The sequence below is a fragment of the Triticum urartu genome, chromosome 3A (assembly GCF_056163025.1).
Source record: "Triticum urartu cultivar PI428250 chromosome 3A, HENAU_Tu73, whole genome shotgun sequence".
NCBI lineage: Eukaryota > Viridiplantae > Streptophyta > Magnoliopsida > Poales > Poaceae > Triticum > Triticum urartu.
In genome coordinates, this window is record NC_141875.1 from 619867821 (window position 1) to 619891407 (window position 23587).

A 23587-nucleotide genomic window follows, 5' to 3' on the forward strand; every position below is an offset into this window, starting at 1 on the left:
CGGCTACTCTGGTAGCCAGTCGGCGGTGTGAGAATAACCGGCTTTTGTTATATTAGTCCGTTAGTCACTAGCCGTTGTTTCGTGTGGGTGCCCGTTCCTGCTTTTAACTCTTGCCAGTCGGACAGCCGGTTCTTCGAACTGCGACTTTCGGCAAGAGAAAGCTTGGGAGCCGGCACACTACTTATCTGACTGCGGGTAGGACTTCTAATATAACTCCAGTCGGCTAGTCCCCGAGCCGACTAGTCGAACCCGGTGCCGGACGGAAAATGAAATGACAAGGTCATAAGCATGATACTTTTCATTCATAGATAAGGGATGGCAGTCCCCGAGCCCTCCTTGGGGAGCCTATTGTCTTGTACTTAATACAAAAGTTAGCGTGGTACATACTGCATTTCAACTGTAAAACCTTCGAAGGAGGTTGGCGTTCCATGGTCGTTCCGACTCCTTGACGGAGTCGTTTCTCTTGCGTGCCTTCGGCTTCTGTGCATCGATCAGGTAGTAGGAGTCGTTGCCTAGAGCTCTGCTAATGACAAAGGGGCCTTCCCAAGGGGCTGAGAGCTTGTGCTGGCCGGCTGTTCGCTGGATCAGCCGGAGCACAAGATCACCCTCTTGGAAAGATCTTGGCCTGACCTTCCGGCTGTGGTAGCGGCGCAAACCCTGCTGGTAGATGGCAGACCGGCTGAGGGCTAACAGCCGGCTTTCTTCCAGCAGGTCGACGCCGTCTTCTCATGCTTCCTTGGCCTCCGCTTCCGTGTACATGGTTACTCGAGGCGAGTCGAACTCGATGTCAGTTGGGATGACCGCCTCGGCACCATACACAAGGAAGAAAGGGGTGAAGCCGGTTGACTTGTTTGGTGTAGTGCGCAGACTCCAAAGGACAGCCGGCAGCTCATCGAGCCAGCAGCCGGCTGAGCGCTCCAGAGGTACAACCAGCTAGGGCTTGATGCCGGAGAGGATGAGGCCGTTGGCTCGCTCGACCTGGCCGTTTGACTGCGGGTGGGCGACGGATGCTAAGTCCAGCCGGATACCTTGGGCTGCGCAGAAATGTGCCAAGGCTCCTTTGGCAAAATTCGTGCCATTGTCGGTGATGATGCTGTGTGGCACGCCGTACCGTGCTATTATGTCTGCGATGAATGTCACAGCAGTCGGCCCATTCAGCTTCTTGATCGGCTTTGCCTCAATCCACTTGGTGAATTTGTCCACGGCGATGAGCAAATGCGTCACGCCGTGCGCCGTCTTGAATGGGCCCACCATGTCCAGTCCCCAAACGGCAAAGGGCCAAGTGAGGGGAATGGTCTTGAGTGCCGAGGCCGGCATGTGTTGCTTGGAGCTGAAGAGTTGGCACCCCTTGCAATGTTTAACTAATTCTTTGGCATCATCCAAAGCTGTCGGCCAGAAGAAACCATGGCGGAAGGCTTTGGCGACAATTGATCTTGAGGCCGCATGGTGGCCGCATTCTCCTTGGTGAAATTCTCTGAGGATTGCAATGCCTTTCTCTTGCTCGACGCACCGTTGGAGGACTCCAGTGACACTGCGCTTGACGAGCTCTCTGTTGACGATTGTGTATGCTCCGGCTCGACGTTGGACTTGTCTTGCTTCTGTTTCATTAGCCGGCAGGTCTTGGTTTACTAGGAAGTTGAGGATGGACTGAGCCCATGATGGAGCCGCGACTTCTTCTACTGCCAATGTGGCTACTGCCACCAGGGTGGGCGGGCTGGGCGGTGAGGTGCTGGAGTCGGCCGCCGGCTGTTGTGCTGGTGCAGTCCCCGGGCCGGCTACCGCAATCCCCGAGCCGGGTGCGGCAGTCCCCGAGCCGGCTGCCGAAGTCCCCGAGCCGGCTGCCGAAGTCGCCGGGCCGGCTACGGGAGTCTTGGGGTCGCCTACTTGGTTCTTCGAGCCGGACCCAGCCGCATCGGGGTCAGGCGGCACGAAGATGGAATCGGACTCTGAAGACGGCTTGATAGATGGCTTGAGGAGGCGTTGTAGAGCGACACCGGTTGGAATTGCTTGCCGAGTGGAGCCTATTCGAGCCAAGGCATCGACTGGCTCGTTGTCGGCTCGCGGTACGTGGAGGAACTCGCATCCTTCAAAGTATTCGCTGAGTTGTTGGACCAAGAAGCGGTAGGTCGCCATATTCGCGTCCTTGGCATCCCAATCGCCGGAAGATTGCTGGACCACCAGGTCCGAGTCGCCATAACATAGGATCCGGCGAATGCCAAGCTCTTTAGCAAGCCGGAGCCCGTGTATGAGCGCCTCGTACTCGGCCACGTTGTTGGAGGCAGCAAAGTGGATCTATAGCGTGTATCTGAGCTTGTCGCCTTTCGGAGAGGTAAGGACGACGCCGGCTCCCAAGCCGGTGCGCATCTTGGACCCGTCGAACTGCATGCGCCAATGGGTGGAGTCGGGAGCCGGCGGCAGGTACTGGGTCTCGGCCCAGTCGACAAGGAAGTCGGCCAGTGCTTGGGACTTGATGGCAGTGCGGGGCTGGTAGAAGATCGTGTACGGGGCCAGTTCAATGGCCCATTTCGCCACCCGGCCGGATGCGTCCCGGCTGCCTATGATCTCGGCTAGCGGGGCGGTGCATACGACCGTGATGGGATGTTCTTGAAAGTAGGGCTTCAGCTTCTTGGTGGTGAAGTACACGCCGTAACACATCTTCTGGTAGTGCGGGTAGTTCTGCTTTGAGGCGGACAGCACCTCGCTCAAATAATACACCGGCCTCTGGACCGGCTGAGCTCGGCCTTCTTCTGGGCGCTGGACTACGATGACGGTGCTGACCACCCGGCTGGTTGCGGCGATGTAGAGGAGCATGGGCTCTTTCTCAGTCGGCGCTGCCAGAATGGGCGGCGGGGACAGCATCTTCTTCAGCTCGTGAAAAGCTTGGTCGGCCTGGTCGGCCAGGGGGAGAGCTTTCTCTCCGAGCTGGCTGATGAAGCGGTTCAAGGAGGCCAAGCACCCGGTGAACTTCTGAATGTCTCGAAGCTTGGTGGGGATCGCCATTCTCTCGATGGCCTTGATCTTCACCGGGTTGCATTCGATGCCGCGTTCGGAGACCAGGAAGCCAAGGAGCTGGCCGGCTGGCACTCCGAACATGCATTTCTCAGGGTTAAGCTTGATTTGGAACCGGCGTAGGTTCTCAAACGTTTCCTTGAGGTCTCCCAGCAAGGTGCCGCGCTTCTCCGTCTTCACCACGATGTCGTCCACGTAAACGTGAGCGTTCCTGCCGAGCTGCTTGAGGAGGCACTTCTGCATGCAACGCTGAAAAGTGGCACCGGCATTTGTCAAGCCGAATGTCATAGTCAGGTAGCAGAAGGCTCCAAATGGCGTGATGAAGGCGGTCTTCAGGCGGTCGTCCGGATCCATCTTTATCTGGTGATATCCGGAGTAAGCATCCAAGAAACTCAACAGCCCGCATCTGGCTGTGGAGTCTATCACTTGGTCAATCCTTGGCAGAGCAAAGGGATCTTTGGGGCAGGCCTTGTTGAGGCTCGTGTAGTCTATACACATGCGCCACTTGTTATTCTTCTTCAGTACGAGGACCGGGTTGGCGAGCCACTCTGGAAAGAAAACTTCCATGATGAAGCCGGCCGCCAAGAGCCGGGCTATCTCCTCCCCTACAATTCTGCGTTTCTCCTCCGACAGTCGGCGAAGGGGTTGTTTGACTGGCTTTGCGTCTTCTCGAACGTGTAGTTTGTGCTCGGCGAATTTCCTCAGAACACTCGGCATGTCCTTGGGGGACCATGTGAAGATGTCCCGATTCTCACGGAGGAAATCGGCGAGCTCGCCTTCCTATTTGCTGTTCAGGTTTGCCCCGATGACGGCAAACCTCTCTGGATGCTCGGGGTCAAGAGGCACTTTCTTCTTCTCCTTGGCCGACTGGAAAGATCCTTGAGCATCATGCTCCTTGGGGTCAGGGGACACGGCCGACTGCTTGCCGGCTATGGCCACGACTCGGTCCAACATCTTCTTTTCCTCGGCAATCACAAGGGACTCGGCCAGCCGGCTGCTGGCCACCGCGCACTCAGAGGACTTCTTGTAATCGCCGGCTATAGTGATGACGCCTTTGGTGCTTGGTATTTTCATCTTGAGGTATGCATAGTGGGGAATTGCCATGAATTTGGCCAAGGCAGGTCGGCCAAGCAACGCATGGTAAGGGCTTTCTAGGTCCATCACTTCAAACCAGATCGCTTCCCGGCGGAAATGCTCCTTGTCCCCAAAAAGTACATCAATCTTGATCTTGCCAATGGGGGCGCAGGACAGGCCGGGTACGATGCCATGGAACACTGTCCGAGTAGGCATGAGCTGCTTCGTCTTGACATTTAGCTTCTCCAGGGTGTCATGGTACAGGATGTTGATGCTGCTCCCAATGTCTATCAACACACGGGAGAAGCGGGCGGCGCCTCTGTCCGTTGCAAGGGTGGCTTCCAGGACCAAAGCATAAGAGCCGGGAGACGGCATCACCTCCGGATGGTCGGCCCGGCTCCAGCTGATGGGCTTTTCTGACCAATGCATGTGTCCGGCAGGGTTGGCAGCGACCATGCTAACTTCCTGGCGCTCTTGGCGTTTGCTGCGCCGGTCTTCAGGCTGGCTTGTAAAGACGATGTAGGTTGCTTGCTCGTCAGGGAACTCGTCATGCACGGCTCCGACTGCGGGCCGAGCGGCCGGAGGCGGAGGCGGCGGGCCGGCAGGCGGAGGCGGCACGAGCCCTTCGCCTTTAGAGATTCGGGTGAGCCAATGGCACTTCCGGGTCATGTGGAACTTGCAAGGGGCGTCGAGAGTTTTCTCGTAGGAGAAGGCGGGCTGCCAAGCCGGCCTACCGCCCTTGGGCTTCTTGGGTGCCGGTCGCTCTTCAGGCGGCGCGTCTTCGACTGTGGCCACCTGCCGACTGGCGGGAGGCGGCGCGGGGCCCTTGCGCTTGTGGTCGTTTGAGTGGGGGAGTCGGCCGGAATCCCCTGTCGGCGTCTTGGGCGCCGGGTTGAGTACCTTTCCGGACGCGTCTACCCGAAGCTCGGTCTTCACCGAGGAGTCGGCGGTGGCGTACTTGTCCTCTATGTCCAGAAGCTCGTCGAGGGTAGCCGGCTCGTCGCAGAGGAGCTTGTGCTTGAGGAGGGTGCCTTCTCGGCATCCGGCTGTGAAGTATTCTATGGCTTCCACCTCGTCCACCCCTTCACAGGAGTTGCGGAGCTCGGCCCAACGCGTGAGGTAATCGCGAGTGGACTCGGCGGGGCCTTGTACGCACAAGGAGAGCTGTCTGGGCTTGGGAGCCCGCTTGTAGGTGCTGGTGAAGTTGCGGATGAAGGCTTCTGTGAAATCTAGCCAGCTGTTGATGCTACGCGGCTTGAGGCTGTTGAGCCAGGTCCGCGCCGTGCCTTGTAGCTTGAGGGGCACGTACTTCACGGCAACGCGCCGGTTGCCGTTGGCTATGCTAACCGCCGTGGAGTAGTCGATCAACCAATCTTCTGGCTTCACAGAGCCGTTGTACTTGGGCGTGTCTCTTGGGAGCGAGAACCCTTTGGGAAAGGGCTCGTCGTGGATGCGGGGGCCGAAACAAGGCGGGCCGACATCATCTTCTTCTTCCAATGCCAGGGATCGCGCCAGGCGGTCGAGCCGATGGCAGGCGGTCGAGCCGATGGCCGCTGAGAGTCGGGTGCGCCACTGGCGGCGGGGCGGGATATCTCTCTCCACGGGGCGGAGGCGGAGGCGGGTCGCCCCGCCATTCCATGGCTCGGGGATGACCGTCTGCATCTCGCTCGATGGAGATCCGGGTCCGGCTGCGGCTGGCAGCCGACTCCTTCTCGCGTCGCGCGCGGGTGTTGCTCGTAGTTGGCGTCCGGGACGTCACGCCGCGTTCTCGGCGCGGGGGAGGGCTTTCCGCGCGGGCGTCGGTTTTGTGTCGCTGCGCGGCTGCGTCAATCAATTGCTGGGTGCGTCGGGTCATGTGGGGGAGGTCTTCGGCCTCCAGGCCGTCCAGCTCGTCTACGGCCGCCTGGGCGGCACGCAAGTTCTCGAGCGGAGTGGCATAGACCGAGCGGTCGACTCCCAGCGTGTCAGCGATGACGGCACCGCATTGCTTGACAAGGCCGGCCCGGCTTGGTCCGCCCGGGGCCGGCGTGCCAAAGGCGGCGCGGTCAGCTTCGCGCTGATAGGCCTCAGTGAGGCGTCTTACGGAAGCCAGCCTCCGGCCCTCTGCGAGGAGGGCGAGGCGGCGTGCCTCCAGTGCTTCGTTGTCGGCATTGGCCGGGAGGGGGGTGAACAAGTCGTGGGCCACCGCGTGCAGGGCGTCGTGGGCGCTCTCGTCGGCCGGGCCGCCGTGGCCGACAACCATCACTTCGGTGGTGGCTGCGTCGCAGCCATCGGCTCGAGGAAGCGGGTCGTTGTAGATCGTGACGTTGGTGGGGAAGGTGTCGTAGGAGGCCGTGTCGGAGCCGATGGGCATCGGGTCGGTGGAGCCAACCGACTCCAGATCCACAGCAGGTTTGCTGGAGACATGGAGCTGGCCGAGAAGGTTTTCGAGGTGGTCGGTGCCCGCATCAGAGGCGAGCTCGTCGGAGATGAGGGTTTCGTCGAGGAGATCGGCGAGGCTGCTCGCCGCGCAGATGCTGGTGACGCCTTGCAGCGCGTCATGGCAAGCGCCATCGGGCGTGCCAGGCTGGCTACGCTCGCGGGGGAGGAATAAGGTTCCCGTCCAGAACAGGTCTCCGGACGACGGTGCACCTGGCCCCACGGTGGGCGCCAAATGTCGGGTGGTAGGTACGACATATGCCAACGGGTGGCTTATCATTATGGGAGCCAGTAAGACATCGCCGGTGCCTGGAAACGGGATAAGGCGAAGACATGCACGCCGGCGGATCTTACCCAGCTTCGGGGCTCTCCGTGGCGATAACACCCCTACTGCTACTCTGCGGGGTCTTCGCATGTTCACTAGATGAATCTAGTAGCTACACAACGCTCCTTGAGCTGTTTAGTGGGAGGAAGAAGAAGGGCACGGCTAGCCTGCTTCTTCTCCTAGGGTGGTGTCTAGAACTAGCAGGGGGTCCAACCCTTTGCATGTGTGCTCTGGGGGGTTTATATAGGCCTACCCCCCGGGGGTACAATGGTAATCCGACTGGGCGCGGGGCCCAGCCGTCTGTGACTACGCTCGCCAGCTTCTGCGCCGGCTGCTGGGGCCCGCCGACTGGTGGGTCCCGCCGGCTGCCGGCCCCTTGGTCGTCAGGCAGGTCCCACTGTCCAGGGCCTGGTCGGCGGCTGGTTACTGTGGCTTCATCTTGGTGACGTAGGCTTCGTCGTGGTAGGCGTGGCTACAGTGCCGCCGCTCGCCTGGCGATCGCTGTAGCCTCACCGTGTCTTGTCTCCTTAATAGGGAATCTCCTTCGAGGGAGGCGGCTAGCCGACTGCGGGGAGCCGGCTCCGTCTTGGGCCGACTGGTTGGAGGCGTGGCCGCCTTCGGGCGTCTCTCTGCTCAAATGGGCCCACCGTCTGTGGGCCACGCTGGCGGCCCGTCGTGGGTGATGCCAGGGTCAACGTGGCAACAGTGCCACGCCGGACGGGTCATGCCTACCTCGTACGGCGCACTGTGCCAGGCGTGCTCCGGGATTCGAGGGTGGCAGGATTTACTGTAGCCACGCCCCGTCGCACCGCCGTTAGGTGGGTGCAAACTTTGAGGGTACGGTCTCCACCGCTTTATGGGCGCCGGCTTCTTGGAGTCGGCCTTCTCATGGCCGGCTTCTTGGAGTCAGCCTTCTCATGGCCGGCTTCTTGGAGTCGGCCTTCTCATGAGCGCTAAAGTCGGACCGCCTTCCGAAAGCCGGCCTGGGTGGCAGCCAGCAAGGGGAAGGCGGCCCCATGTCTTGGATTCTTGAGAGCCGGGCGGGCTCGTGATTTTTTTCGGAAGGGCCAGGGGAAGCCGGCTAGGCTATCCATGGCTATTTACTCTGACAGACTGTGTGTCCTCAGGTTTAAATACCTAGCCGCCCTAACCAGACGTACAGTTGTCACAGCAACTGGAACTGGTCCAACAAATCATTGTCTTCAACGAGTCACTGGTTTCATCCCTCCCTTCCCTTTACTTACTGTTGTTCCTTGTGAAGTCATTGTATGATTGCACTATCTTTTGTCTTCACTGAGTGACTGCGTGTTCTGTTTGGCTTCTTAATATCTTCCTACCTGATCCTTACTACCTAGCTGCTATTAGTCATTGTGCTTTCACTTCATTGAATACATGACTGTGGTTTACCTAGTGTAGTCTACCTTCCGCTGCATGGTTATAGGTTTATTTCTATCGTTTGTCTTCGAAACTTCCATGTTTTGAAGACTTTCATAAAAATCGCCTATTCACCCCCCTTCTAGTCGATATAACGCACTTTCGATTGTGCATCCGCCCCTTGACGCCTCCAGTGTATGAGGTTCGAATACACCTCGTCCGTTCGGCTGATTGAGCAAGGTGCAGGTTTCTTGATTGATGTGTTGTTCGATTGATTTCTGCAGTGCAAGGGAGGGCACCTGGCCTGCGCGGACTGCCGCGTCGAGCGCCCCGGGAACCAGCGGCAGTGCCAGAAGTGCGAGCGCGGCGGTGGCTTCGACATGCGAAACACGGCGGTGGACTCCGTCCTTTTGTCGGTGAGGGTGGAGTGCCCGCACGAAGGCTGTGGGCTCTACATCACTTACCACAAGCTCGCCGATCACCAGAGCGTGTGTCTGCTCGCACCGTGCAAATGCCCCGTGCCCGTCTGCGGCTACGAAGGCCCGCCGCCGGCGCTCTACCACCACATCAGCACCGCGCATCCCATGCCCGTGCACAGGATCCAGCATGGCAAGGAGCTCTAGCTGCAAGTGCCACTATCGTGGGCACAGCTCTTGCTGTTCGCGGAGGAGGACCGCCGCGTGTTTTTCTTGGTCGGCGGCGTGCTCGAAATCGGCGCGCCTATCGCCGTGTCGGTCGTCTGCATCAGAGCGGGGGCGTTTCCACTGCCGTACTACGTGGCCAAGTTGTGGGCGAACGGCCCGCCGGGGGAGCCCAAAGACATGACCGACGCCGTCAAGGTGGAAATGGAGGTGATAAGCAGCCAGGATCCCGGCGATGTCGACGTGCAGGAGCTGACCTTCTTAAGAATTCCGCCCAAGCTGCTGGCCGGGGCAAAGCTTGTGTCCCTCCACATTCAGATTGACAAGCTCACGTCCTAAATGTTTCTACAGTGCCTTCTGTTTATCTTAGTAATATGCTAATATAGGGATTACCTTGGTCTACTTTAGCTTAAGAAATGGTGGGTTTTGGTGGCGATGCAGCAATTACTTCGACATCAGATCAGTAGTTTAATGCGTCTGAAAAAAAGACTAGCCTAGAGCTCGCCACGCGGCTATTCCTGTCGAACACCCCATTAACCGTAAGATATGTGTACGATGGTGCCAGTTATTGCACGTACACAGCAGTACTCCCTCCTTTCCGTTTTATAGGGCTTAATTCAAAAATCTCACCAACCAAGATGGTGAGTGGTGGAATATTTTTTGTAGTTTGCAAAAGCACCTAATTAATGCTCTTGTTTTTTCTCAAAAATTATGTTTATCAATGCATTAATTGCAATGCATGCATGCATAAAGTACATGCATTGGTCAATTTTCTCTTAATACATGCATGCAATGATTAAATGCACCTTGGAATCTAAACATGTGTTGGGGAACAACCAAATTGAGCCTTATAAAATGGAAAAACTAAAATTTTGAGATAAGCCCTATAAAACCGGAAAGGAGGGAGTAGAAAAAGAAGTACTCCATCCAGAAATAGTGCCGCACTTCGAAACTAGAACCGTCAATAAATTTTGAGCTTACGTCTCGTCACATTCCAAATTACTCCACACTATATTGAATTGCAAACCTGTTCACACCGATCACAACCTAAACGGTTTCCCACTTAGGTGCGTATTAGTACCACGCTATATTGAATTGCAAACCTGTTCACACCGATCACAACCTAAATGGTTTCCCACTTAGGAGCGTATTAGTACTCAGTTATAAATACTAGTATGCCAAGATGACTGCACATTCCTCCTCAACTCCTCATGCACAAAAACAAACAAGTCATTCAGCATCCTTCCCTTGCGTCTGCCATGGCCAGCGTGAGTTCTGGGTCGAGAGATTGCCACCAGGGAGAGGCAAGCATGGAAGCGAAAGCACGAGAGATGTCCCGCCTCGCTGCGAGAGCAGCCGACATGTCCCGCCGCGCGGAAGTAGCAGCACAGAGGTCCCGCCGCGCCGTCGATGCAGTAGACTGGTCCGGCCGCACCGCGAAAGCAGTAGACATGTCCTGCCGCGCCATGAATGCAGCAGAGATGTCCCGCCGTGCCGCGGTGGCCTAGGAAAATTTCTCGCGGGCAGGCGACGACTGTTATAGGCGCATGCATGCGATCGTCCATAGCCAGATGGATCAGATCTCCGGCTGGGCGAGGTTGCAGGACGACATGAAAGCCTCGTTTGAACAGGCTACCGGCGTCATCCGGCAACTAAGGGGGGCAATGAGAGGCTCCGGGCCGAGCGCGACCTGCTGAGGAAGAAGATCGTCCGAAGTGCAGACCAGCAGGAGGAGACCAGTGCCTTGTTGAAGAGGACCGGCGTCATCGTGAAGAAACTTATGGACGAGAATGACATGCTCCGCAACGAGTACCAAAGGCTGGTGGAGGAATCCATGGATGTTCTCAAGCAGCGTCTTGAGGACATGAAAGAGCTCATCGCCGCTCGCCGCGGAGACTAGATCCTGCGGCATGCAGCAACGCATCAAGAAAGTAGAGATCAGCAAGCCAGATCCTTGTCATCCTTCTTCTTTTGCCCTTGTGTATTTTGGCCGTAGCCGCATGTGGCTTTTTTAATTATCTTTCTAATTATGTAAGACAATTAATCGTCCTTATCTTTCTGTGGAACATCAATGTTGCGAGGCTGGAATGAAGAAAACTCTTGCTGTGGCGACCCTGGCGTTGCTGTTCTTCTAGTTGCTGTTGGGCTTCCTTCGGTTTCCTGGTTTCTTTTGATGTAATAATCGGTTTAGGATGTGGATTGTGTCATCGGTTGTGAAATGTTGGGTTCTAGCATGGATGTTTGGCCTTTGTTGGCCTCTTGGGATGTTGCGATTTCAATCTGGTAGCTTTTAGTCCTTCGTGTTAGTTGGAGTTGTGCTGAACTTCTTGTGAATGTGGTGGTTTTCAGTAATGAAAATCGGAAGGGGCAAGCCCTTCTTTGATTAAAAAATTAATCATCCTTATATATTCATCAGTCTTGCTACAAGTCGCAGTAGATGCTATATAGGTCCGTCGGATCTTACATCAAGATCTGTGCTTTCAGATTTTCTTTTCTCTCTCTTAAATCTCAGCCGAGTGAGACATAGCCACGCCATTAAACAGAGGCTCGGGCGCCATTAATGGAGACCTTGGGATAGAGGTGGACGACAGATGGAGGTCAAAGGGCTCTCCTCCCGATAAGCACGCGCAGGGGTCTGATCGCACGCCTCTCGTACTCAAATAGCTACCCTGCACGGCGCCTCCTAGCTAATAAAAAATGGGGACGCGTGGCGGCACGTAAACAGTACTAGTAAGTAGAACGCCCACAGTTTCAATAATACTTGTGTTTCCGATTGTAACGTGACAGCACTTGTTCCAAAATGACTTTGTTGATTGTTAATGTTTGCGCCTTCGCAAATCGGACTGCAAATTTACCACAGCATGTTGGTGCCATGTCATGGCACCAAGCCAAGTTTCATTATTTTCATGCGTGTTTTGGATTTACAGGAATTAAAAAACTAAGTTTCTCAATGTTTCCAACCCAGCCACGATGCCCAGAATTTTGAATTTCTTTCCAATTACTTGCATGGAACCTAGAAATTTACCTGAGGACACACATGTGATTTTTCAACCAACTTTGGTGCACTGGAACATGTGCTTGTATTTCAAATTTGAATTATGCACACAAAGGTGACATGTTCCCTCCTAGAACCACGAGCCTTCTTGAGAGAAGCTCCGATGTGCAAGAATCTTATACCAAAATTTGTTCCTATTCGGCCAATTTTTTTTACCATGGCATGGTACTACCATGACATGACACCATGCCAAGTTTCATGATTTTAAAACCAAGTTTCTCAATGTTCTCGACCGAGCCGTGATGCCTAGATGTTTGAATTTTATTCTCATTTTTTGCATGGGACCTACTCCCTCCTTCCATCTATATAGGGCCTAATATGTTTTTCAAGACAGCCTTTGACTATTGAAAAGATTAATAGCACATGATATGTATACTATGAAAATTATATTATTGGAAGCTCCTTTGACATACAAATTTGAAGGTATGCTTTGTGTAAGTTGCATGTCATATATTATTGCTCTAACGTTTGGTGAAAGTTAGCCTCGAAAAACGCATTAGGACCTATATAGATGGAAGGAGGGAGTAGAAATTCACCCGAGGACACAAATGTGATTTTTCAACCAACTTTGGTGCACGGGAGCATGTGCTTGTAGTTCAAATTTGAATTATGCACATTAAATGACCAAAAACTCAATCAATGTGTAAATAAGGCCAAACGAAGCCGGAATAATTCCAAAATTTAACAGTGCACTCATGTAGTTCTATGTTGCCTTTGTAAATAAACTCAAGGGGGACAACGTATATCGTTTCGCACTCAAAGGTGGCATGTTCCCTCTCAGAACCACAAGCCTTCTTGAGAGAAGCTTCGGTTTGCAAGAATCTTATACCAAAATCTGTTCCTATTCGGCCAATTTTTTACCACAACATGGTAGTACCATGACATGACATCCATGCCAAGTTTCATGATTTCTAGACGTGTTTTGGATTTACAAGAATTTTAAAACCAAGTTTCTCAATTTTTCGACCGAGCCACGATGCCCAGATGTTTTAATTTTATTCTCATTTCTTGCATGGGACCTAGAAATTCACCCAAGGACACAAATGTGATTTTTCAACCAACTTTGGTGCACGAGAGCATGTGCTTGTAGTTCAAATTTGACTTATGCACATTAAATGACCAGAAACTCAATTAATGTATAAGAACGACAAACGAACCCGGAATAATTCCACAATTCAATAGGGCACTAATGTAGTTCTATGTTGCCTTTGTTAAGAAACTCAAGGGGGGCAGCGTATATCGTTTCACACTCAAAGGTGGCACGTTCCCTCTTAGAACCACGAGCTTCCAAATGGGCCCAATTTTTTACCACAACATGTTAGTGCCATGACAAGACACCATGCCAAGTTTCATGATTTCCAGGCGAGTTTTGGATTTACATGAATTTAAAATCAAAGTTTCTCGATGTTCTCGGCCGAGTCATGATGCCCAGATGTTTGAATTTCATTCTCATTTCTTCCATGGGACCTAGAAATTCAGCCAAGGACACACATGTGATTTTTCAACCCACTTTGGTGCACCGGAGCATGTGCATGCAATTCATATTTAGACTATGCACATTAAAAGTCCAAAAACTCAATTAATGTATAAAAAGGCCAAATGAACCCGAAATAATTCCAAAATTTAACAAGGCACTCATATAGTTCTATGTTGCCTCTGTAAATAAAATCAGGGGGAGGCAACGTATATCGTTTCGCACACAAAGGTGACACGTTCCCTCTTGGAACCACGAGGCTTGTTGAGAGAATCTCCGGTTTTGCAAGAGGCTTATACCAAAACTAGTCCCAATTCAGCCAAAAATCATACGTATGAAAACAGGGTTTAGATTATCCCAAACATCTCGCTACCTAGACCAATAATGCACTATGATTTGAATTCAACATAAAATGGATAAAAATATTTGAATTGGAGAGCGTATGGTACATGTATTTCATAGTGAAATATGATTACTGCTATATGTATGTTTTTTTATTATCAAGATAATATTTAAATTATTGTATAACTTGACAACAATCGTATTCAAATAAGGAAAATTGATTCAAATTTAGTCCATATGGTAGACGACAATATATATGTTCACATGGTGGAGTAAAATGTTCATATATGATGGAAGATTTGTACGACTGCATCAATTATAAACCGCAAGGTCACCTAACGATATATTCAAATTCAACATAACATGGATTCAAAAATTGAAATTCGAGATCATGGCATCTGTAATCATATAAAAAGGGACATTACTCTTTCTTTAGTGGGAATTGATTTGGTTTTTGTTGTTGTTGAGGGAAGTGCGAATCGATTTGCTACTGTGCAGGGTAATCTTGTTATCCCGATTTTTTTACATTTTTCTTGTAGTTTTTTCAATGGCATCTATAACAATATAGTAAAAGGGGACATGACTCTCTTGTGTCTTGTATGAATTGTTTTTTACACGTTAAGTTTGTCCTGCCGAACAAGGAATCCGCACCTTGTTATCCCGAAATTTTCAAGCTCGAGTATCTTTTGTCTCACCTGCTGTGAAACTCCCGCTTCTTCAACCCACGCCGCGCCTTGTTATCCCAAAATTTGGACACGCGCGAGAACTCCCTCCTCATCCGAAATCGCTCCTGCAGCCCAGACACGCGAAATCCCCCTTCTACCCCTCAGCCGGAAATGAAGCTCCACATCGCGGTGTCATAACCGGTGGGGGTACGCTGGTAACTTACCCTACATTTCGGAAAAGCGCGTCCCTAAGCTTGGCTCCCCCCTCCCCCTTCGCCCCCCCATTCATACACCGAGGCCGCAAAAACCCGCGGAACCCCACGCTCCTCCATCGGCCTCCCGACCGCCGCCCAGCCAGAGACTCTTCCCTGACTACGTCGTCCACCGCAACAGCTCACCGTCCCTCATCCACCGCACCGGATGAGGATCCGTTGTCGATCTCGTCGTCTTGCCGGATCAGCCGCCCCGTCCAGATGCCCCGACGTTCGCCTCGTCTATCGCGCCACCTCAATCCCCACAGCGCCGTCTTGACCTGCCCCACCGGAACCGCAGCACCCTCACCAATTCCTCCGATGAAGCCGAGGCCAACTCGGCGCCACCAAGGAGGTTCTGCACTCACCGCTGCATTTTATCTTTTATTCGATCTCACGGGGCTGCCGGTGCTCGATACCGAGCAGACATGGTGTCTCTCCGCATGTCGTTGCTTCCTCGGCGGCGACTTCCACAACGGCACTAGCTGCAGCTACTCCGGCTCTCGCTCGCGTTGCGGCTCTGTTCTTGCTGTCGGTCGCACTACTGCACTGCTCTTGCTTTCGTTCGTGCTGCTGCTCTGCTCTTGCTCTCGCTTGCGCTGCTGCTGCTGCTGCACGACCTTCGGCAGCTACAGGAGTTGCTACTTTAGCACTCGCTCGCGGTGGTACTGCACGACTTGCTCTTTGCTAGTGCGTTCCCTGCTCGAGCGTTTGCTGATTTAGATCACTGCTTCTCTGCTACTAGTGCTCGAATGCCCTAAACATCTATTGCAATGCTCTGTTACTAGTTCAATCAGTTTCGATAGTAAAATTCAGTTTCGACTGTGAAGTTCATTTTCTTCAACTAAGTTCAGAGTGAACAGTACTTACAGCATCTCTCGGAGCGGCCGTGGCGCGGCTGACGCGTTTTACATCTAGCACTTTTTGGTGATGTATTTTACATCATCTATTGCAAATAATATTAGGGTCCCAATTCAGATTAACGTTGTCTATCTTGTCATGCTTCAGCCTCGTCGCCGTACACCTTAGCGGAGCTACTCCAACGACAGAACCGTCCATCACAGCAGAGCAGTACCCTCTATGCCATTTCCATAGGCCTCGGATCTTCTTCCCCGCCTCTGACAGTCACACCAGCATCATCACCATCCTCCACGTCCAACCCAGTGATGCTGAGGTCCACAAGGCTATGCCAAAGAGGTTGTACACTCGTTGCATCACTTTGTTTCTCCATTCCTCTGTTCTTCCAATTCATGTGAGCCAAACACCCAGGTTGACTGAAATCCTATGTTTCCAATTGCTCTGTTTTGCACGGGCATTCCTATCCTATTCCTGTGTTTTTCCTGTCCCTACGTTTATAGAATCCTCCAATTCTAAGGAGCCCTTACAGATTTACTTCATTTTCAAATAGGCGTCAAAGAAAACTCTGTGTGTTATGCCCTGCTCCTATCGTGCCGTCATCCACCCCACCAGAGGTGCACCATCGACAAAAGCATTCACTGCAGCAGAGATCCCCCCTGCAGACTTCCTTTCGCAGCCTTAGATCATCTTCCCCGTTGCCGGCAGCCACGCCAACTGCATTACCATCATCGACTGAGCAGATGAACCTGAGGACTACACAGTTCCGGAAGAGAGGTCGCATTCTTTCGTGTTTGCTTATGTTATACATCGGTTATTATTACCTGCTACTTTATCGTTCAATCTTGAGTTTTGAATTTCCCATGGGTCTCATATCGAGCCAGCAACGAATAGTATCTGTTTACTATCTGGTTCATCTGGGGTCTTCTATGTCGTTCATGTTGGGTGGGCAACAAACAATAGATGATCCATTGTCTATCTTTTTAAACTAAAGCTATAATCTACCTGCTATCATTAGTTTTGGATCCATCCACTCGTTTGCTACCATCAGTCCTGATTTTTGCATGCACCCCTTAGGCCTTACAAAATCTAACTATTTTTTATTATGCATGTCAGATATTGTACACAATCGTACAGAACATGTAGAGAAAAAGAGAAGACAGTTGCGTCCGAATATAATGTCATGTAGACGCCGCTCCATGGTGGGCGAAGTGCCCCCCTCCTGCATTTCTAGATTGTATTCCAGAGGAAGATAACTGTTCAGATGGAAATTCAGAAGGAGCCGACCACGCTTGTTTACCACCTGAGGTGTTTTCTCTAACCTGGCATGCTGATGTTGGTCATATCATGCATATGGAGCCTTGCATTGCTTACATTATACATCTTATATGTCATCAGCTTAGTTTAGATTTGCTTTGTGTGAATGCCACCTGTTTGGTTTCTATATCATACTCCCACCATTCCTAAATATTTGTCTTTTTAGAGATTTCAACAAGTGACTACATACGGAACAAAATGAGTGAATCTACACTCTAAAATATGTCTATATACATCCGTATGTGGCAGTCCATTTGAAATCTCTAAAAAGACAAATATTTAGGAACGGAGGGAGTATATGGGAATTATGCAATGCCATCTACTTTAGCCAGGCATCATATACGTGAATCATGCAATGCCATCCTGTTTAGCCAGTCATCGTATATGTGAATTGTATCGTGCCATATTTTTTTCCAAATGTATACCATTTGTCAACAATGTTTATACAGTCATCTACTCTTCATGTGCATCAGCCATTTGAGTCGGTCATGGGAAAATCTGGAGTGAAAACAAGGTCTTTTGAGCAGTCAGTGCTACCTGTCGATGCAGATTTCTTGCTGGTTACAGATAGCTCCTCAGAGGAGGATTCAGAGAGAGATGACCAGTCGTATTCCCCCCCCCCCGAGGTGCATGCTCTAACTTGGCTGGGTTATATTACTTATATCATGCATATGGTGTTTTGCGTTGCCATGCCATCTGCTTAGATTAGACATGCTTTGTGTGAATGCCACCTGTTTGCTTTCTATATCAGATATGTGAATTATGCAATGCCATGTTCTTCAGCCAGTTATCATATATGTGAATTATGCACCGCCATGGAGCCAGGCATCATATATGTGAATTATCTCATGCCATCTTTTTTTCATTACTTATTCCATTTGTCGACAATCTGTGTATATTGAACTACTCTTCATGTGTATCAGCCATTTGAGCCGGTTATGGAAAAATCTGGAGTGAAAACAAGGTCTTCAGAGTAGGCAATGGTACCTATTGAAGCATATATCTCGATGGTTACAGGGAGCTCCTCAGAGGAGGATTCAGAGACAGATGACCAGTCCTATATCCCACCTGAGGTGTATGCTCTAAGTTGCAATGTTTATATTTCTCATATGATGCATATGGTGTCTTGCATTGCTTAGTTTAGACATCATATGCACAATATTGAATTCTATCTGCTTAGTTTAGAGATCATACATGCGAGTGCTAGCTGCTTAGTATATGAATCAATTATGTCAATTATATCATGCCATCCTGTATACTTAGACAACATGTATGTGAATTATTTCATCCCAACCTATTTTAGAAAGACATCATATAGTTTTGTCATGTCATCCTGTTTAGGTACTCATCATATGTTGAATTATGCCATTATATCCTGTTAAGTTATCCATCATATATCTGAAACAGTGTCATGCTATCCTGTTTAGTTAGGCATCATATATGTGAAATTGTGTCATGCTGTCCTGTTTGGTTAGACAACATATATGTGAATTACCACATCTGTCTATCATACGATGTCTGTACATTCAATTTCTTTTCTTGTTTATCAGTCATTTGAATTGGAGGGGGTGATGGCAGTATCTAAGGGAGCAAAAACCCGTTCTTCACAAAAGACAGTGCTACCCGTCGATGCAGATAGAACCATGGTTGTACTGGCCCACAAACTAGCCCCACCACACATAATCGAGACTCTTCCAGATTGCACACTTACAATGTTGGGTAGAGAACCAGCTACAACCCATCTAACCGCAACCCCAGCGGATAGTAACCCACTTATATTTGACAAAGCACCATGTCCACCACAGAGTACCCCCACGCGAGCAGTTTGTAAAGCTACTGTAGTGCCCAAAGCACGAAGACCACCATAGCTAACCCAAACTCCACGTTTAAAGCAGAAGAGCAACTGTTCTCAGGTCAGATTCCGTAGCTATGGTCCATACTCCTTTGCTGTTGCATCACTGTATTTACTCATACCAACTACTTTCGAATTTGAAGGATCCAATTGAAACTCCAATGGCGCAACATGTATGTTTTCAACCTATTTCTTTAACTGGATTGCTATTCTAACTTCTTGCTCTATGTTGATTTCAGCTTAAGTTGTATAAACAGTTATGTTCTCATGTGATGCACATTACAAGTGCTACCAATGTTGTGTAGTTTCTCACACTTATATTCTATCTATGCTGCTGTGTCTTAAAAATATATGAGTTGAACCGTGTCTCTATCTTGATTAGGGAACATAAACTAGAATGATATGGACAATACAGTGACCATAGTACATACATATATGTTTGTTTCATGCTGTTATCCTGTCCACCTTACTACTGAACCGGTTTACCAAAATGAGTTTCATATACTACAAGCTAAACCTGTGATGTGTCTGCTTGTTTCTCTTGTAGTATGCAAGCAGAATATTAGAGAAGAGCACCCCACTATGCAATGGTAGAGAAAGTAATGCAGATAAGGTTCAAGATAGTGAGACAACCCTGTTGGTCTCCAAGAAAGGTGATAAAAATGATCTTTTAGACAGTGAGAAAACCCCACGGTCCTGCCTTGATGTAGTGTTCGAGTTACTGGCTAGTACCGCTGGCACAAGCTCTTCGAACTCGCTGCCTGAATCACTTCGGCTTCTTCAATTTCAGCTACAAGCTGAAAGGCATCAGTCAGCTGTGTTGTGGCAAGAAGCCGAAGGACTGACGAATTCCTGTAGAATTCAGATGCGTACTTTCTTGTGCAACAGCAAGCGCTGGAGGATTTAAGCGCCAAACAAGAGAAAGTTAATAAGCTTGCTAAGCATCTTGCCAGCATTATGGGTACCCAGGATATTGTTTCTTGAACTCTTCTGAAGTGGTTTCAGTTCTGGACTTGTTTTGCTGCAGAGTTTATATGCTGCTTTGTTCCCTATATTTGCACTGGTGGCAAACTTTGATGCCCAGTGGATGTCATATGTGTAATAGCCGTGATAGCCTAGCATAAGTTGCTTGCTTATTTATTTCCTTGTTGTCTTGTTTATTTGTTTGCTTGTAGTCAGTGCAGTTCTTTTTCCGCGGTTTGCTAGTGGCTGCAATAACCTATTTTTTTAAACTAGGCCACAATAACCATGGGCTAATATTTACTGTAGTGACACTTGGCCTCCTACGGGCCGTAGAAATAGTGGGCCTTCTACGGACCGCAGAAACAGTAGGCCTTCTACGGGCCGTAGAATCAATGGGCCTTCTACGGGCCGTATCATCAATGGGCCTTATATGGGCCGTATGATCGATTGGCCAAACATGGGCCAATAACAGGCCGCATTATGGCCGTAAACGGGCTAGAGTTGGAATCGTCCATTCATGGGCCGACCATAACGGGCCATCATTAATAGGCCGTATTTGATGACGCTATGAAAACGGCCCAACGTATTAACAGACCACAAACGGGCCGACTATAACCACGGGCTGAATTTGGTCCACAAGCAAAAAATGACAGTAACGGGCCGTAAGTAAACGAATGTTGGAAATGAGCCCAAGAATAAATGGGCTCTGAGAAGGCCGGAAGATAACATGGGCTGGAAACGGCCCAACGGAATAACGGGCCGTTAATGGGTATAAAGTGATACACTGTTCATTACTGGCCAGTTTCACCACGGGCCGTTAATGGGTGTAAAGTGATACAATGTTCATTACGGGCCAGTTTCACCACGGGCCGTTAATAGGCCAAGAGTTACATAGGGCCTCATATGGGCCGAAGGACGTCATGGCCATACATGGGCCAGAAGTGAAAACGGGCTGGAATCATATTGGATGGCCCAGATGACGCTACTTGGCCTAATTCGGATAGGGCGTAACGGGCCTTGGGTTAGCGGGCTGTAAATGGGCTATATGCGAACATGTCGTTAACAGGCTTTCCATGGGCCGACCCGCCACCTTTTGACCAAGTCAAACGGGCCGGCCTTTTCACAGGAATGGGCCTCTGTTGGGCCGTGCCACGTGTCGACGTATCATAGGCGCCTTCTGTCCTATGAGTGGATGACATCTGTCCCAACGATGAGCCGACACGTGTTTCCTCCAGCCAATGATGATTTTACACGTGGAAAATCCCCATTGGTCGGGGCTATTAACGGGTTATCGGATCCAAAACCCGACCCGATAGCTTAACGGCGTTCCTTACGTTGGATGCCACGTGTCGGTCACACTTGACGAAAGCACTTCTGTGACGCGCCATTTATCGCCATGGAAGTGCACACTTCCGTGATGATAATTTTGGTAATGTCATGGAACACTTCTACGACAGCACAGGTATGACTATCTTGATTCTGTCATAAAATCGTCATGGATGTACATGCATTACAAAAAACGCGACCTACTGTGACAAACACGTATCATCACGGAAGTGTATTTTTTTGTAGTGACATCATGTCATCTTGCTTAAAGCGTTACTCCGTTCTTTTGAACTTAATACTCTAGATGCATGCTGGATAGCGCTCGATGTGTGGAGTAATAGTAGTAGATGCAGGCAAGAGTCGGTCTACTTGTCTCGGACGTGATGCCTATATACATGATCATACCTAGATATTCTCATAACTATGCTCAATTCTGTCAATTGGTCAACAGTAATTTGTTCACCCACTGTAATACTTATGCTCTTGAGAGAAGCCACTAGTGAAACCTATGGCCAGGTATGGCCCCTGGATCTATTTTCCATCATATTTAATCTCCCGACAACAAGCTATTGCTGACGCCGTTTTTATTTTGCTTTCTTTACTTTGCATCTTTATCATAAAAATACCAAAAAAATTATCTTATCATATCTATCAGATCTCACTCTCGTAAGTGACCGTGAAGGGATTGACAACCCCTTTATTGCATTGGTTGCGAGGATTTATTTGTTTGTGTAGGTGCGAGGGACTCGTGCGTGGCCTCCTACTAGATTGATACCTTGGTTCTCAAAAACTGAGGGAAATACTTACTCTACTTTGCTGCATCACCCTTTCCTCTTCTAGGGAAAACCAACGTAGTGCTCAAGAGGTAGCAGCCTTCCTCTAGGCCCAAACAATGGTGAAGTGTCATGTAGTCGACGTTCACATAACACCACTAGAGGAAAGACAACATACATCTCATCAAAATATCGAATGAATACCAAATTCATATCACTACTTATACAAGACTTCTCCCATGTCCTCAGGAACAAACGTAACTACTCACAAATCATATTCATGTTCATAATCAGAGATGTATTAATATGTATAAAGGAGCTGAACATATGATCTTCCACCAAATAAACCAACTAGCATCAACTACAAGGAGTAATCAACACTACTAGTAACCCACAGGTACCAATCTGAGGTTTTGAGACAAATATCGGATACAAGAGATGAACTAGGGTTTGAGAGGAGATGGTGCTCGTGAAGATGTTCATGGAGATTGACCCCTTCCCGATGAGAAGATCGATGGTGATGACGATGATGATGATTTCCCCCTCCCGGAGGGATGTTTCCCCGAAAGAACAGTTCCGCCGGAGGCCTAGATTGGTTTCGCGAGGTTCCGCCTCGTGGCGGTGGCGCTTCGTCCCGAAAGCTTGCTTTTGATTTTTTCCAAGGCGAAAGACTTCATACAGCCAAAGATGGGCACTGGAGACCTGCCAGGGGGCCCACGAGGCAGGGGGCGCGCCCAGGGGGGTAGGGCGTGCCCCCCACCCGCGTGGACGGTGGGTGGCCCCCCTCTGGTGCTTTCTTTGCCCAATATTTTTTATATATTCCAAAACTGACTTTCGTGGAGTTTCAGGACTTTTGGAGTTGTGCAGAATAGGTCTATAATATTTGCTCCTTTTCTAGCCTAGAATTCCAGCTGCCGGCATTCTCCCTCTTCATGTAAACCTTGTAAAATAAGAGAGAATAGGCATAAGTATTCTGACATAATGTGTAATAACAGCCCATAATGCAATAAATATCGATATAAAAGCATGGTGCAAAATGGACGTATCAGCGCACCCCCCCTTGCCCCAATCCAAATTGGACAAGGGGAGGGGGCGGTGCCCCCCTCCTTCCTTCTCTCCTCCTCCTCCTTCCCCCTTCTCCTACTTGGACTAGGAAAGGGAAACCTGCTCCTACTAGGAGTAGGATTCCTCCCCCCTTGGCGCGCCCCTTGTGGCCAGCCGGCCGGCCTCCTCCTCCCCTCCTTTTTATACGAGGGAGGGGGCATCCCATAAACACACAAGTTGATCTTTAGCCGTGTGCGGTGCCCCCCTCCACAGTTTTCCACCTCAGTCATATTGTCGTAGTGCTTAGGCGAACCCATGCGTCGGTAACTTCATCATCACCGTCACCACGCCGTCGTGCTGACAAAACTCTCCCTCGGCCTCAGCTGGATCAAGAGTACGAGGGACGTCACCGAGCTGAACGTGTGCAGATCGCGAAGGTGCCGTGCATTCGGTACTTGATCGGTTGGATCGCGAAGACGTTCGACTACATCAACCGCATTACTAAATGCTTCCGCTTTCGGTCTACGAGGGTACATGGACACACTCTCCCCGCTCGTTGCTATGCTTATCCTAGATAGATCTTGCGTGATCGTAGGATTTTTTTTGAAATACTACATTCCCCAACAGTGGAATCCGAGCCAGGTCTATGCGTAGATGTTATATGCATGAGTAGAACACAAATAGTTGTGGGCGATAATAGTCATACTGCTTACCAGCATGTCATACTTTGATTCGGCGGTATTGTTGGATGAACCGGACCAGACCGACATTACATGACCGCGTTCATGAGGCTGGTTCTACCGCCGTGCTTTGCACACAGGTGGTTAGT

General features: G+C 50.3%; 1 protein-coding gene across 1 annotated transcript; it reads left to right on the top strand.

Annotated features, from left to right (window-relative positions):
* The first annotated feature begins 5629 nt into the window (after positions 1–5629).
* Positions 5630–9313, top strand: LOC147980836 (uncharacterized). The gene is made up of 4 exons (XM_087515773.1): positions 5630–5647; positions 8485–8790; positions 8851–9143; positions 9250–9313. The coding sequence occupies exons 1-4, from the start codon at positions 5630–5632 to the stop codon at positions 9311–9313; spliced, it is 681 nt and encodes a 226-aa protein (XP_087371899.1).
* Positions 9314–23587: the final 14274 nt, after the last annotated feature.

What these genes read in the sequence shown, in the direction of transcription:
- LOC147980836 (XM_087515773.1), top strand. An exon ending in GCACCGCGCATCCCATGCCC is followed by an intron (nt 8,791 to 8,850) that starts GTGCACAGGATC and finishes TCGTGGGCACAG; the next exon opens with CTCTTGCTGTTCGCGGAGGA. An exon ending in CTGGCCGGGGCAAAGCTTGT is followed by an intron (nt 9,144 to 9,249) that starts GTCCCTCCACAT and finishes GGTCTACTTTAG; the next exon opens with CTTAAGAAATGGTGGGTTTT.